General features: G+C 36.7%; 1 protein-coding gene across 1 annotated transcript in view; it reads left to right on the forward strand.

Moving 5' to 3' along the window:
- The window catches only part of LOC131070422 (mitochondrial fission 1 protein A), a 37,922-nt gene extending 35,988 nt beyond the window's left edge, over positions 1-1,934 (forward strand). Inside the window, exons 3-5 of the mRNA XM_058005934.2 lie at positions 928-1,049; positions 1,151-1,214; positions 1,436-1,934. Of these exons, the coding sequence (XP_057861917.1) occupies positions 928-1,049; positions 1,151-1,214; positions 1,436-1,521 (272 nt within the window). The 3' untranslated portion in view covers positions 1,522-1,934. The remainder of the gene's footprint in view (positions 1-927; positions 1,050-1,150; positions 1,215-1,435) is intronic.
- The last annotated feature ends 16,029 nt before the right edge of the window (positions 1,935-17,963 follow it).

Here is a 17,963-nt window from a genome sequence, read left to right on the forward strand (position 1 = left end):
GTCCTTGAAGTGCACAGTGATAGCCAAAACTCTAAACCTTGTTATGGTGTGTAAAATGTTTTTGGGAGTTTTATTTTAAATATGACACTCAAAGGGTAGGAAGGGATCATTCTGCACATGTATAAAAAGGAGGGCCCAAGAACTAAAACATTTTTAAAATAAGTAAATAACAGTTGAGACTCTTTCAGTGAACAAATGGGCAAAACAGGTGTTGTGCTTTTGTCAGATTGGTCATGGCGCAATGGGGAGCCACATGGACACCATGAAAGTTACCTTTTGCTCAGAGAAATAGTCAGCGAGGGAGTGTAATATCATATTCCCTAAATGATACTATAATAGGAGTACATATGACTCAGATCACCACAGCAGTACTAGGTGAGACCTATATCTGTTGTATGCAGAACCTGTCACTAGGGGACTTTAGGATACAAGGGGTGTAGATGCAAAACATATGGGATAACATTATTGGGTTACAATTCTGTTCAATTCCAGTCTACCTACTCCAAATTGATCTTTACAAATTCGTGTTGCATTGTTTGATGCTGAGAAGTGCTGCACTCGAAGTCATATCATTGCAATTGGGAGTAATAATGAATGCAGTATCTCAATAAGAATAATGAATTATCTCAATAAAACGTATTCTTTTCCATTGGGATTTTAAATATTCCATGGATATTGTTTTCTGCGGCACAAGCTTATAACACTATTTCTTCAATATTAATGGCCAAGATTTTAGATGTGCAACCAAGGACAGCATTTGCCTGGTCTTCCAATTATAGTGTTACCCACTTAAATGTGATAAGACATGCAATAATGGAATATTTATTCTAGGATCTTCACCTAATCTTTGTGGAGCATGTATCTATTAAAATATTTTACGTGTGGAATCTATGGATGCTTTTTAGTTAACAAATCTACTGTTTGCAGCTGCATTAAGCAATGATATTGGGCCCACACAGAAAAGAGAGACACTGTATCTTCTAGCGGTAGGCCACTACAGGGCTGAGGATTATGGAAGGAGCAGGCAATACATATCCCAAGCATTAGAGGTTTGTGTATGCTAACAACTGTCATATTTCTAGTTTAGCTGGCAGCCGCATTTGACTAAACATATGTTAGGCCTCTTCTTGATTTCTTCTGTTTCTTGCAGATTGCTCCAGACTTCAGGCAAGCACTGACGTTGAAAAAAATAGTTGAAGACAAAATTGCTAAAGGTGAGGTGAATGGTTGCTAAATGCCTAGAGATATTCGTTGTTCATATTTCAAGCATGTTTTAAGTTTGAACAATATTATAATGGAAGAATTAATCAGGGCATAAACTACTTGGTACATCTCTTTTGTATCATATAGAGCTTCGATTTTTTATTCCTTAGTTTTACTAAATAGAGTAGCTTAATGCCATTTATTAAATCAACTGACAGGTCTTGTGTGGCAGATGGTGTGATTGGCATAGGTATTGCAGTTGCTGCAGCAGGGGTAGTCGCAGCTGGGCTTGCAGCAGCATTGTCACGAAGGAACTAAATTACAAGTGATACTCAGAACAAGTGAAAATTTTAGTTGTCCCGAACCACGTGGAATTTGATACCAAGGAGATCGCTTACCCTTTATTACTCCTCATCTCTGGACAAGATCCCAGTATAATAAACTGTTGTTTCATTGTGGAATTTGAATTCCTGTTTGGATATTTTTCAAACATGATTTGAAACTGGGAGAACTGCAATGCAGTGGTCTTATTATGATAGATTCTGTAGGAATTCATGAATATATATATTGGCATATGATTTTATAATGTAATGAAGATTTTGTCCTCAAATACCTGTAAAATATATATGTTTTCACTCGTCATTCATATCCTAATATTTCTGGCAAGAGATCCTGTTGAGTTGTCCAAATTATACTTATATTTGAATTAAAGGACAGAAGAATTCTCAATCCTCTTGTTTCATATTAATAATTCTTGTGTTCCTCTTTGTTTTTAGTTATGGACTATTTGCCTGGCATACTTAAAGTATTAAAGGTTGCTTGTGAATTTTTTTTCTTGAAAGTAAAAGGACAGATGCAAGTGATTAATTTCCTTGTTGGACTTCTTGTTCAATCCTTTCTTGGATAAATATTTTTGATTAGGTATGCAGGGATTTTGAAAGGGCCCTGACCCTTGTACAAAGAGAAAGATAAAACAATAAGCCCAGCTGACACCAAACAACAACTGCAGAACAACTACGGAACTACTAAGACAGGGTAAAACAAAACCATACAACAACCCAGCCCAAAGACAGGGTGGAAGCCCTCCCAAGGTCAGGGTGGTTTAAAAAATTGCTCCAAGTAACTTTGCTTTATTGCAGAATTAGGGTCCTCCATCTTGTATCTTAATTTCTTGAGACAAAGGTGAGCCATAAAATAGCTAGCAGATCTTTCCACCATTGAACAGTCCACGGGATTTCCCTGTTATGTATGCTTTCTGAACCTCCCGAACGGAAGGAAAGGATTATTCCTTAGAAACAAGATTTTGATCTTTTATTTTCCTTAGAAACAAAGTGTTGTTTCTTATTTTTCAATCAAGTAGTGGAGGCATGGCCCACTTTACCACAAGAACAATAGATAATCGGAGAGTCCTCAAATTCATTCTGCTGCACCCACTCCCCAAATTTAGAGGCTATGGTAAATTTAGTAGGGAGCACCTGTTTTTTCTCGACATAAACATAAGATCGGGCAAACACCAAACACCTTATAATTTCGGTGACATTGTCACTAACAAAATATTGCCCAAAATTGTAAATTAAGAGGCTATGGTAAATTAAGTAGGGAGCACTTGGTTTTTCTTCACATAAACATAAAATCTGGCAAACACCAAACACCTCATGAATTTGGTGACATTATAAGTAGCACAATATTTGCTGAAAAGAATTGGCAGCGCTAATTATAAAAATCTTTTCATTCCAAACTCCGAAGGCAGCCCTAGCAAATGAACCCACACAGGAAACTTAAAAGTTTCTTTCAAAGGGTTAAAACCAGCAGTCCAATTTGAATACAAAGACCATTCATGCCCAAAAACCATGTGCCATCATGCAAAATCCTAGAGCAATCCTCCAAATAGTGAAAAGAAAAAAGAAAGAAACCATTCAACATTGCAGTTACCTAAACTCGTCCTCTAAGCTTCCAAATCCGAAGAACCCATCTTCTCACAGTATTAATTTTGGGACAATTACCACAAAATCTCCCAACAACCAAGCTCCTCAACAAGTCATTGACTCAACAAGAAGAGAATCGGGAATAACAAATTGAGCTTGCCCTTCCTTCAAAACCTTAGAAGGCTCATTGAAGCTACAACAACTACTCCTCAAAGAAACCCTATGGGAAAAAGCAACAACCACCTCATTATCTAGCACAAAGGGTTCCTTCGAACCCTTAAGGGGAGGGACATGAACAACAACAGGGGGGGAAGTAGCCACCATTCCACAACCTTCAAGAGCAAGCTTAGATTTAAATTTTTTTTGCAACATCCATAGTTTTTAAAGCCTTTGAAGCTTCCAAAATCAAAGCCATAGGAACCACTTGGTCTTTGTCACTCTTTTGGGGGAGAAGAAACACTTTTCTCAAATCCCAACCAAAATCACTATCAAAACTAGCCGAATTAGCTTGCCTTGCGACCTCAAACCCATTAGCCTTCAACCAAGCCTCCAAAAGAATGTCTAGGAGCAACTCGTCGTCCTCTTCAATAAGATCAAAGCCACCAACCTCATCCTTGGATACTCCAACAAAATCACCATCCTCATCAAAACCCAAAACAAATCTATCAAAGGATAAATCCACTCCTCACCCCTATCCTACACCCAAACATCATCATCAACATTTGCCTTAGTGCCAAAACCCTAAAAGTCCTTTGCAAACACGTCGTTTCTTGCAAAGGAGACAAATCCACATCATCAATGTTTGCTTTGGCCTCATCTTCTTCACCTTCGCTTGGAGAAGATCCAACCTACCCTTAGGAACCTTTCGTGACCTCTCCCGACATTGCAAACTTTCCTTCCTCCTTGACCGCTTCATCCTCTCCTTCCGCTCCATGTTAACTCTCCCTCATGAGCTTCACCCACTTCTTGGATAGGTTTTATGTTGGCTACTCATAATTTCATTTACAAGAATCTTAGCTTTTTTTTTTCTTTTTTCTTTTTTAATATAATTAATAATGAATATATTTTATTTATACTTGGGTTTCTATTTTGCTTAAACCTGAATCAAATGTAATACTATTTCTATTTTTTTGATATCCAATGTCAACATGTTTAACTAAGAGCCACGATAGCAATTCTCATTTATGTTGAGATTGCCATTTAGAACAATATGCTAGTTCATTTAGTCCAAATGTTTATGTTTTTAAGAAATATCTTATCATTGAGGAAAAAGTGCAATTTTGTTATTTACCTCATGGCACTTCAATCTGTTCAAGACAATGTAGTTCTTGAAATGGAAAAGTTGCATCTGGCCGAACTGTTACATAAATGGTCCCTAAGTTAATCTCAACAATAATTTTTGCTGATTTTCTTCTCATCTTAAAATGGGGATGATTTTTATGATATTTTTGAGTTTGTTTTAGGTCAATAGTTTTGCATTGCTTGTGAGTTGTGGACCATATTGGGTCCTATTGTGACACATTCACACATCGCCCCATTGCAAATGGGGACCCCCACTTTTTCGCTTTCTAGGTTAGTGGTCTTAGCTTAGCTGTTGGTAGTAGTGGAGTCTTTTTCTATTAACCTTTGTGTTGAGGGAGTGTAGAGGATCACAAGTTAGTCAAGTCAAGTTTGTCTCTTTAGGATGGAGTGAAGACGGGTAGTTATCAAGGCTTAGGAAATGAATGACTCATCTTTTGCTTGTCAGGCTAGGGATGAAATGCTAAATAAGTATAGGAAAATTTCCTTTGCTCTTCAATGGCACTGGCAGTCACTTCCTATGAATGACTCATCTTTTTCTTGCCGGGCTAGGGATGAAATGCTAAATTTGACTAAGTATAGGAAAATTTCCTTTGCTCTTCAATAGCACTGACAGTCACTTCCTTCGACCTCATGGAGGCCTCAATCAACATAGAAAACCTTTTGATCAAGGATGACTTCTAGAGTTTTGTAGCATTTCATCTCTTGCAAATTGAGTGAATGAGATTAATGTGTGGTCATCAATAAGATTAATCAAAGCCTATGGTGGTGAGAGGATGAATGGAAGGTGTCAAAAGGGGTCAATTTGAATAAGGCAGGAGAAGAAGTTTGAAAGACGAATCCCACAAGCAAATTTTGGCCAAGTACAAGAAAATTTCCATTGCCTCCCCACAGGAGCAAATTTCCCTTGAAGTCACTCCCTTTACCTTGGTTTTGGAGCGACTTCCATTGCCTTGGTTTAGGAGCGATTTCCTTTGCTTGAGCCTCGAAGCGACTTCCTTTGCTTGTGTTTTGAAGCGAACTTGACTTCCTTTGCCTACATTTTGAGGCGAATTTCTCTTGATCATGTATAAGAGTAAGCATTAGAAGTCACTTCCTTTGCTCTTGTTTGGGAGCGAACTTCTTTGATGAACTCCATTGCTCATCCTTGGGAGTGAATTTCATTGCCTTTGCTCCTCAATTGGAGTGAATTCACAAGGAGAAAAAACTTCAAGACAAATTGATGAAGAAGTGAGGAAATGATGCTGAGAGTTTAAATGTGAATGCACTTCCTTTGCTCCCATTTTGGAGCAATTTCCATTGCTCCTAATTTGGAGCGAACGTTTTTTGGAAGACCACTTCCTTTGCTAGTGATTTGGAGCAAACTTCCTTCGCCTTGAGTTTGGAGTGAACTTCCTTCGCCTTGAGTTTGGAGCGAACTTCCTTTTCTCCCAATTTAAAGCAAACTTCTTAGAAATCACTTCCTTTGCTCCCAATTTGGAGTAAATTTCCTTTGCTTGTGTTTTGGAGCGAACTATTCTTGAATGCACTTCCTTTGCCTTGGTCTAGGAGCAAAATTTTTAAAAGACATTTTCATTGCCCCCATTTTGGAGCGAAGTTCACTTGAAACTACTTCCATTGCCCTTTAATCCAAGCTAACTTCCATTGCCTTGAGTTTGGAGTGAATTTTCTTTGCCTTGCATTTGGAGCAAATTTTTGAATAAGATTTCCACTGCTCTTCATTTGGAGCGAAGTTCACTTGAAGCCATTTCCATTGCCCTTGATTTGGAGCGGACTTTCATGAATAGACTTCCTTTGCTCCTAAATTGGAGCAAACTTTTGAGGTCCATTTCCATTGCTCCTAAATTGGAGCGAATTTCCCCTTTGTGCTTATTGAAAGATGCAATTGAATAAGCATTTTGGTGGTAAGGTTTGAATTCAAATGATAAATGATTAAAAATCAGTCAAGTCGGCCAATGAATAATAATATTTTTCGTGCAATTCCTTACTAAGTCGACCTAAGTAACTAAGAGACACGCCCTTTCCCTTAGACGCCTATAAAAGGGTATTCAAAATGTTCATTTGATCAATCAATTCAAAGCGAATTTCTTCTTTACACAAGTAGGGTAGTGAATTCAAAAGGCAAAGGAGCATATTCAATTGCAAATAAGCTAACTCTATCAGCATAGCAGCGAATTTGATCATTGTTGGTGTAGCGAAATGGAGCAGACATAAAGGGAATTTGCTCATCTATCTTCAGCACCAACAAACTTCTTTAGCATAATCAATCATACCTCTTGATTAGAGGCATCAATTTAGGGTTAAAATCATCCAAATCAGACAAAATCAGAACACATAAGGAATAAAAGATAGATGAAATTAGGAATCACAAAGAAAGAGTTTGAAAGGAGTGAAGAAGCAGTTATGACATCAAGGGTTCATTCCAAGGCAATATCAAGATTCAAAACTAAGAGGAAGTCAACATATACACCTTGCACTTTCATGGCTTTCAACATTAAGACATTCAAGAGGATAGTTTTAGAAGAGTAAATCTAAGTTAGAAGATCAACTTGAACAACATTATGTAATTTGGAAACACGCTTTCATCATCATCGTTGCTGAAGCTTGAGATGTTGAGTATCAAGAGATATTACCTAAGACATCAAAATTCATTCCTGATGACATATTAGGTCTACAAGTGCAAGTTGAGGTGGCATCTTAGTCATCATTCAATCAATCAGAAAGTTCTACATCAGCATGTCTAGTTGCAATGCACCTAACTCGTCCATGAGGGCACAAACTCCAATGTACCTACCCCCACTTTCTATTGGTTCACATTCATCATTGAACCTAAATGTAATTTTCTCATTGGCCAGAGGGAGTTGTTTTAACAAACCCTAATTAGGGTTTTCATCTTATAATCTCGGTCATTGATTGTGGATCAATCTAGACCATTCATTGTAAAGAGAGCATTATAAAAGGCCCACTCTCCTCATTTGTAAAGGCCAATAGAATAAGAGGTTAATAAATAGTTTAGAAATAGAGAATAGTTAGTAGTTCGATAGCAGATAGCAGCTAGAGTAGACTATGAGGAAAATGAAGGAATTGTTGCCAAAGTTGTAAATAAACTTCCTTTTCATTGAAGTTATGGTGGAATGTGTTGTTTCTTTACAAGCACATGGTTTCTTGTTGGATTTTCATGTTAGATGATGAGTAATTAAATGAATAAAAAGAATTGTGAGTGATTAATGATGAAATTAGTTTATCCACACCACTAGCAATTTACCGATTGTAAGTTTGCCTTGTGTGGTCAACTGGAATTCTCAACGAGCTTAACTTCAATTGCTATTTACACTTGGATATGCATTGCCTTGATGATTTCTTTGTTGTTGATAGTAATTTGAACATCATGTGCCCACCTTAGGAGATCACATTAGCTTTGTAGAGTTGTTCATTGATGGTGAAGCAAAGCTTGGTTGAATTTCATCTAATCGTTCATTGTCTCTTGCGTTCTTAGGAGAAGTAGTCTTCCTAAACCCTATGCCTTTTGCTCTTTTTCTCCAAGGAAGTAGATAGAATATAAGTTCCAACAATTCAAGCATTCAATTATTCAACGTAAGGCCCCTTGAAGAAACAACAATCATAATGACCAACATAACTTATCCACACATTGTGACCCAACATTAAGAACCTTAGAGTTGTCTCATTTGATCACAAAGAATAACATTTGAGAGAATTTGGTCAAGAGAGGATAAGATAACTTGGTATTTTATTTTGTGTTCGCATGTGCCTAAAAAACACATCAACATGTCCCAAAATCACTAACTCACTTTCTAGAAGAGAATATCACTCACAATATCAAGGTTGTCATTGAGCAGTGATATTAGTTTATCAATAAAACAATGGAGGGTTATCTCTTTCATGTGTTGAGCTTAGATTAGACACAAGAGGTGTTCCGTAGGTATATCTTAATAGGTATTTGAATGAAACAAAATGGACATGCGTGGTGTTAACAACTCTTTGCCTGCTATGTGTGTGCCTTTGGGGGATCATTTTCAGGCTATGGGTTCTCTCGACCCCCTGGTTCTGGGTGGGTCTGTTTCTCAAGATGGTGGTCTGTCCAAGGTTGGGGTCCCCCCTCTTGGGCCTTTTTGTATAGTTGGGCGAAGGTTTGCTCATATTGCTAGATCCGTCGTTGTTCATCCTTCCAAGGGGAGGTCTCGTCCTCTTCCTTGTGCCAAGACCTCCCCTGCTGTGGTTTGTGGCCAAGATGTGGTAGAGAATGTTGGCTTCTACCAACGTTGTGGGTTGGTGTGTATATTTGTTGGGTTCTAGCCTTCCCTCCTAGATCTACACCATTGGGCAAGTGACTCTTGGAAGCCTTTGGTTGTTGGTCCCATTGAGATTTACCCTTGTGCCAAGGGTTTTTTTAATTGCTTCTTTTGCTTCCTTTGATGATTGTGACTAGGTGCTGAGCAAGTTTTGGGCTTGGGGAATTAACTCTCTCTTAGTCAAACCCTGGACCACTTCCTTTAACCCTCTTATTGAACCACTCAATGTGCGTCCAGTGTGGGTTCGTCTTCCCAATCTTCCTCTTCATTTTTCAGACCTTTCTTGTTATGAGGCCATTAGCAACTCTATTAGACACTTTTTGAAGGTGGATGATACCACATCCTTTATGGGTCATTCTACTTTTGCTCGAATCCTTATTGACATTGACATCTCTATGCCTCTTGCTGGGGATGTAGTTCTTCTGGTCGGGGATAGGCTATGGACTGAATTGGTGGATTATTGAGCCCCCCCCCTTTCATCGTCGTAGATGCTTCTCAACTGGTCACTTAGATGCTTCTGCAACATGGTGGAAAGATGCGAATGAAGTTCATTTGGCTGTTGATGCTTCTGATTTTAATCTTTTCAAATGCTGTTGATCCTCTTCGGGATGAGGTTGTGCCTCTTACTATTGTTGTGGCCTCTACTGCCCCATTGGATCCTACTCCCAGTGGTGAGGCCTCCTCTGGCCTTGAGGTTTTTACTCCTATTGCTCCTATTTTGTAGCGACTGTCTTCTCGGGGGGGGGGTTCTACAACACCAATATGATTCTGGTGATGTTTTGCAGCAACAATTTGCTCTAGGTATTGTTCCGCAACATTAGTCTACTCTTGATGCTTGTAGAAACTCTGAGGGGATTTTCCCGCTTGATCCTACTTGCAATGATGTTCCTAACAATAGTAATGTCTAGACTATTGTTTGTCGCAAGTGGAAAGCTAAATCTCCCCCCTCCCTCCCACAAACTCTTCCATGTTGAGTTATGGGTGATTCTCCCCACTCTTGAGTCGGTTTGATAACTTTCTGCTATTATGTTGTTGTTAGTTTGTTAGGCCTTTTATCACCGGTCTTTTGACTTGTTGTTAATGGCTTTATTAGGCTTGAGCTTATATAGGGCCAACACCCTATATTTGCTACCTTTCTTTTACGCCGCCTACAAGCCATTGTATACAGGGTCAACACCCTTGTTTTGCTGCTTATTTTAATAAAAACCAACCGAACTCAATTGGATACTTCCCAAAAATTGTCATTAAGTCAAGAAAGTTTGGCTACATAAATATTTATATAGCTGATATGATTGTGCAAGTATGATCCACATAGAATATATTTATTGAATGTTCATTTAAGAATGATTCTTAGGTTATATCAACAATCATGGATGCACAAAATGATTGATTTATTACTTAACTACCGATGAATATTTTTGTTTTGATTTCTTTGAGATTGGATGAATGGTTTGAGACCAATGCCTACCCCTTGGGCAACAAAGTCGGTCTATTAAATGGAAAACAAGGTAGAAACAAGAGGGACACAAACATTTAATACACCAAAGACTATGAAATTGAAATGATTGAGTATACTTATTCATCTGACATAAAGTTGCATATATTTGTGTAATGTGAAAGAGATAATTATAATACTTGTGATAGTTTTAGAATGTTGTTACATTCATTTTATCCATGTTTACATTCGTGTCCAACAAAATGTGGCAAAGGAAAATCTTTAACAGTTTTTACAAAACCTTCCAAAAGATATACATATTGTCTTGGAGACACTGAACCACACAAGTCACCTGCAATATCGATCTCTATGTTTACAAGTTTGTAATCCAAAAATGAACTGAAGATGGCTTTTATGGCTTCCTTGCAACAAACTGCACCTACTAGCATCTAGAGAATAATAAAACCAACCTCCTAAAAAATGATCCATTTTTTTTAAGCAATAGGACATCAAACCCTAACTCAAGGCACTATAGCAACATCAAAATCTATGATTGAAGATGAATCTCGCCTAAAATGGTTGTCCAAGATGGAACGACATAAACATTGATTTCTAGTTGCTAGGGAGATCCTCTTTGCATAATGACAGGTAGCTAGAAGCAAACCTCGAGTCTTTACTTTGGCCCTCGAAACCATTTAAAAAACGTGCACCTTTATTTTTAAGTTCTTGGCAAGTATTGGGTTTCAATAGGAACACAAAAAAAATGGAACCTTGGAGTTTCCATATGGGTTTTAGGTCATATAGGTTTTAGGTCCTAGGAAGAACTAAAAAATTGACACGTTGAAAATTGAATACTGCATTGGTGGGGTTTTGTTTTGAAAGGAACCTAGAATTTGAAATCTAGGAGCATTTGATGAGCGGTGGACCTAGGATGGAAGCTTAATCGATAATCATCAAGCCTGGAGAGTAAATTGAAATCAGTACATGGGAGCAACATGGGTCAGGGTTTGGGAGCGGGAAACAAGTATATATTGGGACCAAAAGGTAGTAGGGGTCAGGTTTTGGGGGAGTCAACATCCAAGGTCCAAATATAATTACATGAGTTGAGGATGGGGAGGAAGTTGGAAATAGAACTTAAGGTTCCAGGTTCCAACTGAGGTTTGAGGGAGAAGAACATGTCTGATGTTTAGGCTAGAAGAGTTGGAATTGGAACCTAAGGTTCTTGGTTCTAATTCCCTTCCGAGACTTGAGGTTCAAAAGGATCGGATATGGATGCTTGGTGGGTCAAACTTCAAGAGGGAATAAGGTGTTGGTACTCAGGGTTCAATAGAAAATGGGGTCACAAGGAAGCTACAAAGAACAAAAGGTGGAGTGCATAGGGAACCTTAGGTTTAGGCTCGAGGTCCGCAAGGAAGTGAGAGATGAAGGCAAGAGGAACTTTGAATTTGTAACATGAAGTTTCAAGTTCCTATTGGGATTTTGGGTTTGATAGGGAACCAAAAAAATAATGAAGAAGGGAGAAATGAGGAGTGAGAGGAAACATGCAGTTGGAACCTAACCCAAAGAGACCTTGAAGTCCATACAAAAACAAACCCTTAGCCAATTTTTTATTTTGGCAACATAGAAGGTTGATAGAAGTATAAGGGAAAAATGAAGCAATAGGAAGATAAACTCTTGGATATAGGGGCCCGATTAAGATCTCTCAACGAAATTATAAATAGTGGGTCACCAATGGTTAAAACACATAAACATTGAAGAAACTTGATTGAAAAAAGATTCTTCAAATTTGAGTCCCAACTGATCAAATGTCATGAATCACAAAACCTTATTTAGGCTTTTACTATTAAAAACCATATATATATATATATATATATATATATATATATATATATATATATATATATTGTAGTGTCATAAAATTGCAACCGTAGCAATTTACGAATGCATTATGGTCCTCACGCATGCAAACTCGAATCCTCTAGCCTGATCGGAGACCGGAGAGTGCTTGGCTTGTGAAAACTGCTTCTTCCTTGGCCTCTGCATCACTTTGTCCACACTCTCCGCTGGAGAAAGGGGTAGGACAGGGGCGTGGCGCCCCTATCCCTGTCCTATTTTTGGGGCAGGACCTTTCTAGTGCAAGCATTGTGGGTTGTGCAGTGAGCGGTAAATCTCCCTGATATCAGCCCATGACAAAATTCAAATCCTTCAAACATGTATTTAATGGGCATTCATCCTCTCATTTGCATAAGTGGAAGTTCAATAAGTGGAATTTGGAGAGATTCAAGTTGCATAAGCGATCAAGCATTCTTTTCCACCATTGAGCATTCTCAAGCCTCCCTTCAAGGCTAGGTGTTGCATTCAGGTCAAGGATTCAACCATTGAAGAGGAGATTGCTTTCAACATTCAATTCCACACAAGCATTTCTATCAACATTTCTATTACAACCTCCCTTGAGGTGATTTACAATTCAATTTTTCATTTACATCTACTTGCAAGTACTTTCTTTCATTACTTGGTTAATTCCAAAACTGGCCCAATCCCAACACACTTCCCTCTCTTTTTTGTGTGTAGGTTGCAAGTGCACAACTGTACTTTCAAATTCGGGCTTCATTTGCAGAGGCGGAAAAAGCCTTTTCGTTTCGCGGATTTTTCGGAGGACCGTGTACATTCCCGCCATGGTCCAGACAAATTTTCATCAAATTTGCAGGGTGACTTCGTCTCGATATTTTACTGCCAAATCCAGGTGCACAACTTCATCTCATATTCAGATCTCAAGTTATAATCAATTCTTTGTCACTTTTGCACTACATAATTCAATCAATTTCCTTTTCATTTCAAATCAAACAAAAGGGAATAAGGGGATCATCATAACACCCTTAATTCATTTAGAATTCAAGCTATCATATTTGTGTGGAGAGTGGATCTAGTGAATTACCCCTTATCTCCCTAATGTAATGGTGAAAAGTGCTTGAATGATAATCAATAGTGAAACTCTCATCTCTCTTTGAGGGAAAGGGTTAGTAGATCCCACAATTTTACTAAACATGGTAGGAGGGGATGGAAATACATCAATCACATGGGGTAGGGACTACAATGTTTTGGAAGGGGGCATTCTAAAAGGATGCATATACTAGAGTAAATTGGAAAACAAAGCTATACATATTAGAGAGTGAACCTTGCCAGATTCAAAAGAAATATGGAGTCAAAGGGTCCATAGTGGAGGGCTTGGAAAGTTTCACAAGTCTAGGAGCACACTATTTGATACTTCCAAGTTTGATTTAATGTATTCACAATTAGAGTTTATAGATAGGAAACTTGAACATAGATCCCTCGAGCTCAAGCAACCTTGGATTGGGGCCTAACCCTCTATTACAATGCTATCTAAAATGTTCCAAAGATTCAAAAGGGTAAGAATTGTGACAATAAAAATAGGGAAAAAAAGGATGTTGTGTTAGAATAGTGTGTGGTTACTCTCATAAATATAAGACAAGCATAACTACTAAGAAACATAAACATTTTGCAACAAAATAGACATGGTAAATGGCTAATGCTAGAGATTTGAAATTTAATATTCTAATGAGGCTAAACCATTCATATAAAATGGAAGACTGACACAATAAAAAAGCTACATATCATGCTATTAAATACTTCTAAATATATAAAAGAGCACAATTTTTTGAAAATGAGAAGCTTGCCCAAACAAAAATAAAATAGCTACTCGAAAAAAAATTACAATAGAAACAATCTCTTGAAACATCGTGATGATTTTTGATTATATTTATATACACCATAAATAAAAAAAACTAGATCAATGAAAAGACCTCCAAAATCCTTATTCTCATCCCTGTTTAAAAAAATGGAAGTCTCAAAATGATAAATCCAAATCTATTAAAATATTTTATTTATTTAAAAATTTTCATTCATTCCTTTTAGCTTTTTACTTTTGTCTACATGAAATATTCATTTTTGAGCTTTAACTACTTTTTAGCTTCACAAGGCGTAAGCCTTATTTTTCATTACTTCAAATTTAGCTTTCTTACATTTTATGCTTCTCTTTATTTATACTACCTCATAAGCAAGTAGAAAACGAGAATTACAAATAGCACAAGGGAAAATTTTTCAATTAAATACAACTAAGCTTTTAATTTAGGCAGCTCTTGAAATTAATAAATTTCTATTTTGGAAAGCCGAAGCTAGAAAGACTTTGGAATTGGAGAAATTAAGTATTTATTTCAAAATACTGAAATTTCACCACACACAGGTACAGGAGAAAGAGGGCATTTTAATTGTATAACTTGGACTAGAAAGGTTGTAGGCATGGCTTACAGGGTATCAACAAGAGACTTTGTAATTAGAGCGTAATATGTTGATGATTTCAGTTATAAGTATATGAATCGATGTATGAGGCTTATGAGTACCCCACTCATGTTGAAAATGGTCTAAAAAGAATATTGTGATGGAAACCTATTGTTGAAGGTTTTTGGTAGTTTTTAAGGGAAGTAACTTGGGGCCATGATAGTAAGTATGAGGTCTTGTCATATGGCTTGGAGGTTAGGTATTAAGGTTTTTAGAATTATCATTGGGTGTGAACTGAAGAAAAACAATTTAGTACGTAGATTATTGTGGGCAAAGAAATGTACTAAAGGGACTTGTCTACAAGGTGAAGTCGTGGAGAGGAGAGTACATCAAAAAATTATGTAGTTGTTACATTGAGGGAAGAAGATTGACTTATTTTTAGGGAATATGATCTACAAAGACAATGGTTCCAAAAACTCTAAAAAAGATTTACTTGGAATACTTAGTGATAGGAAGTGTTAGTAGACCCTAATAAGTGAAGGAATTTAAAGAGTGGATTGGAGAGGTAACACAACTTAGGGTTTGTGTGTTGAACGAGGGGGATAACAATAGGGGAATCAAGTAGATCATTTGAAATAGAGTACAAAATTGTATGGTTTTGATTTCTTTTGAGGAAGAAATAAGTAGATGCCTTTTAAATCACTTACCAATTCTAAATTCTCGTTTTGATCTTTCAATTTTTTATCAATCAATGATCAATGTTTCTTTATTCTTTCTTGGGAAAAAATCACAAAATGATTTTTCTCCAAGGGTTCTACCTTGAACCTCACCTTAAGTTACTTAGGAGAAAAATGGTGGCCTTGGTTACCATACTTTAGCATTTGTCAACACGATTTTGTACAAATTATTCCTCTCTCCCTAGACATTCATGTCTTTTCTTGGTGGTGATACAAAACGCTTTCATGGCATGCAACAATGCTAATGGATTATCTAGTCCTAAAATACAACTTTAACAATTTACCATTGTTTATTGAACTATATATAAAGTAAATAGAATTTTGCAAAAAACATCTCTTGGTGCAAGGGTGCAACAATGTGGTGCAAGAATGTCTCACAATGATCATGTGACTATTAGCACCTCTGACTTTGAATGGATGGGTCCTTCAAGGATGAGTCTTTTGAAGATGTTGGGTCCTCTCTTCTTGTTTCCTTTGCACCATGTCACATTCCTCATGAAGTGGGGGAAACACTTTTGTCTTGCAAGCAACCATCATATACATATACACTTATTCTCAAAGAAAAAATATTAAAATAGAAAATAATTTATTATAAATTTCCCTTTGATTTTGAGGATGGAAAAGTATTCTTAGGCAAACATTTCAAGAGTACAATTGAACATGAGATGTGTAAATTTTACTAACATGAGTTATTTCTTGGACAATGTAACACATATGTTCTCAACTTGTACATTGAGGAGGTTCAATTAAAGAGCTTTGTATCACTTTTGAGATATTAGGTGATATGGGAAGAGAGGCTTGTAGATTCCAACTGTGCTAAAACCATTGTCGGTCTCTTAAGAAGCCATGATTATTTGAGAAGAGTTTTGTCACTACTTTTTCCTCCATTGTGTATAGACCTAATGTCATTCCCTACTATGTTCAAAATTTACTCCATAACATGATTGTTTACAAGATCATGAGTGGTATCTCCCAGGTGTTGCTCACCTTTCGTAAGAAAATTCATAGTAGAGTTTTCTAGATAATTTGAGAAGGAGAGCAATCATCCCTTCAACAAAATTGAGGTGGATCATTAATAAATAACAGGAACTTATCACTTGTATCTAGTGGTAGAAACATGCTTGGGTTGGATGAGGTTTAAACATACTATTGTCATAATGTTAGCTCACACCTAAAATTTATCAGGGAATATGCCATTGCATAATTTTAAAAAAGGGAAGAGCTCTAGAATCATTAAAAAAAATGGTATGCAACACCTAAGCCATACCTTATACAAGGAAGGGGATTATAACTATTATTAGATTTATGAGGGCAATGCACTGATAGAGAAGATGCTATGAGGTTCATGTCATCAAGACATGGCTTAGCTCATATGGGTATGATGATGAGAAAATAATGATGTCTCATTTATTGTTTGAAAAGACATTGCATGATTATAGTTAAAAACAAATATTATGGTGAACTCATTATAGGACTAAATGAATTAAAACTGTTATAAAGTGTGTTTAATTTAAAGTGAACTCATTATAAGACTAAATGAATTAAAACTGTTATAAAGTGTGTTTAATTTAAAGCATTATTATAATGGATTTGATTTTATGTTATTAGGCCATAGTGATGTAAGTCAAAATTACAAACCAACCAAATACAACAACCTATCTTTGTCTTCAAAGCGACAGGAGCTCGGAAAGGAAAACAGTAAATTTAAACTGATAGGAATTCAAAAAGATGTCAATAACTACGCAGTATGATAGGGACTACATGAATTTAAAAAAGTAACACCAACTACCTTTTCATTATCTGTCTTGAGTCAAATCTACAGTCGAAACAATCTTAATGAAACATTTTTATTCTGCAATACATGACAAAATGGTCTACAAACATTTACAACAAGCTTTGTTCATAAGACCAAGTAGGGTCATTTACATTCTAATATTGCAAGGGCAAGATTCCACACATACATTTGAATAATAAAAAACAAACATGTGGCATCTCTATCACTGTTTCAATCAACTGCTTCAAGATCTTTCTTCTCAAGACTTCTCTCTCAAACAACCGCAACCTTTATGCTAACAAAACAAACCAAAACTCATCCGATCCTATGTTTGCTAGTTTCCACCTTATTTTCTATAGGAACCTACAACACACCCTGTTCAGATGACAAAACCACATGAGTATTCCCAACTTCCTCTGCCTCACATTTATGGATTGTCGATTCTACTAATAAGAAATTTTAGAAAGATGCCAGTAACTACCCAGTATGATAGGGATTACAAGAATTTAACAAAGCAACACCGACTACCTTTTCATTATGTCTTGAGTCAAATCTATAGTTGAAACAATCTGAATGAATTTTTATTCTATAATACATGACAAAATTGTTTAACCAAGCAAGGTCGTTTACATTCTAATATTGCAAGGGTAAGAATCCACACATACATTTGAATAATTAGCAACAAACACAATGATTAACATATACCCTAAAAAGATTGTCACAAACAATCACAACCTTTATGCTAACAAAACAAACCAAAATTCATCTGATCCTTTGTTTGCTAGTTTCTACCTTATTTTCTATAGGAACCTATGACACACCTTTAGATGATAAATCACACAACTATTCCCAACTTCCTCTGCCTCACATTTTGGACTGTTGATTCAGTGGTTCGATGTCACTAACTCCTAACATTTATCGATCTCCCCTTTCAACTTGGTTCTTTCCAAAAACCAATGTTACTCCCTTCCATATTAGGCCCGA

The sequence above is a fragment of the Cryptomeria japonica genome, chromosome 3 (genome assembly GCF_030272615.1).
Source record: "Cryptomeria japonica chromosome 3, Sugi_1.0, whole genome shotgun sequence".
NCBI lineage: Eukaryota > Viridiplantae > Streptophyta > Pinopsida > Cupressales > Cupressaceae > Cryptomeria > Cryptomeria japonica.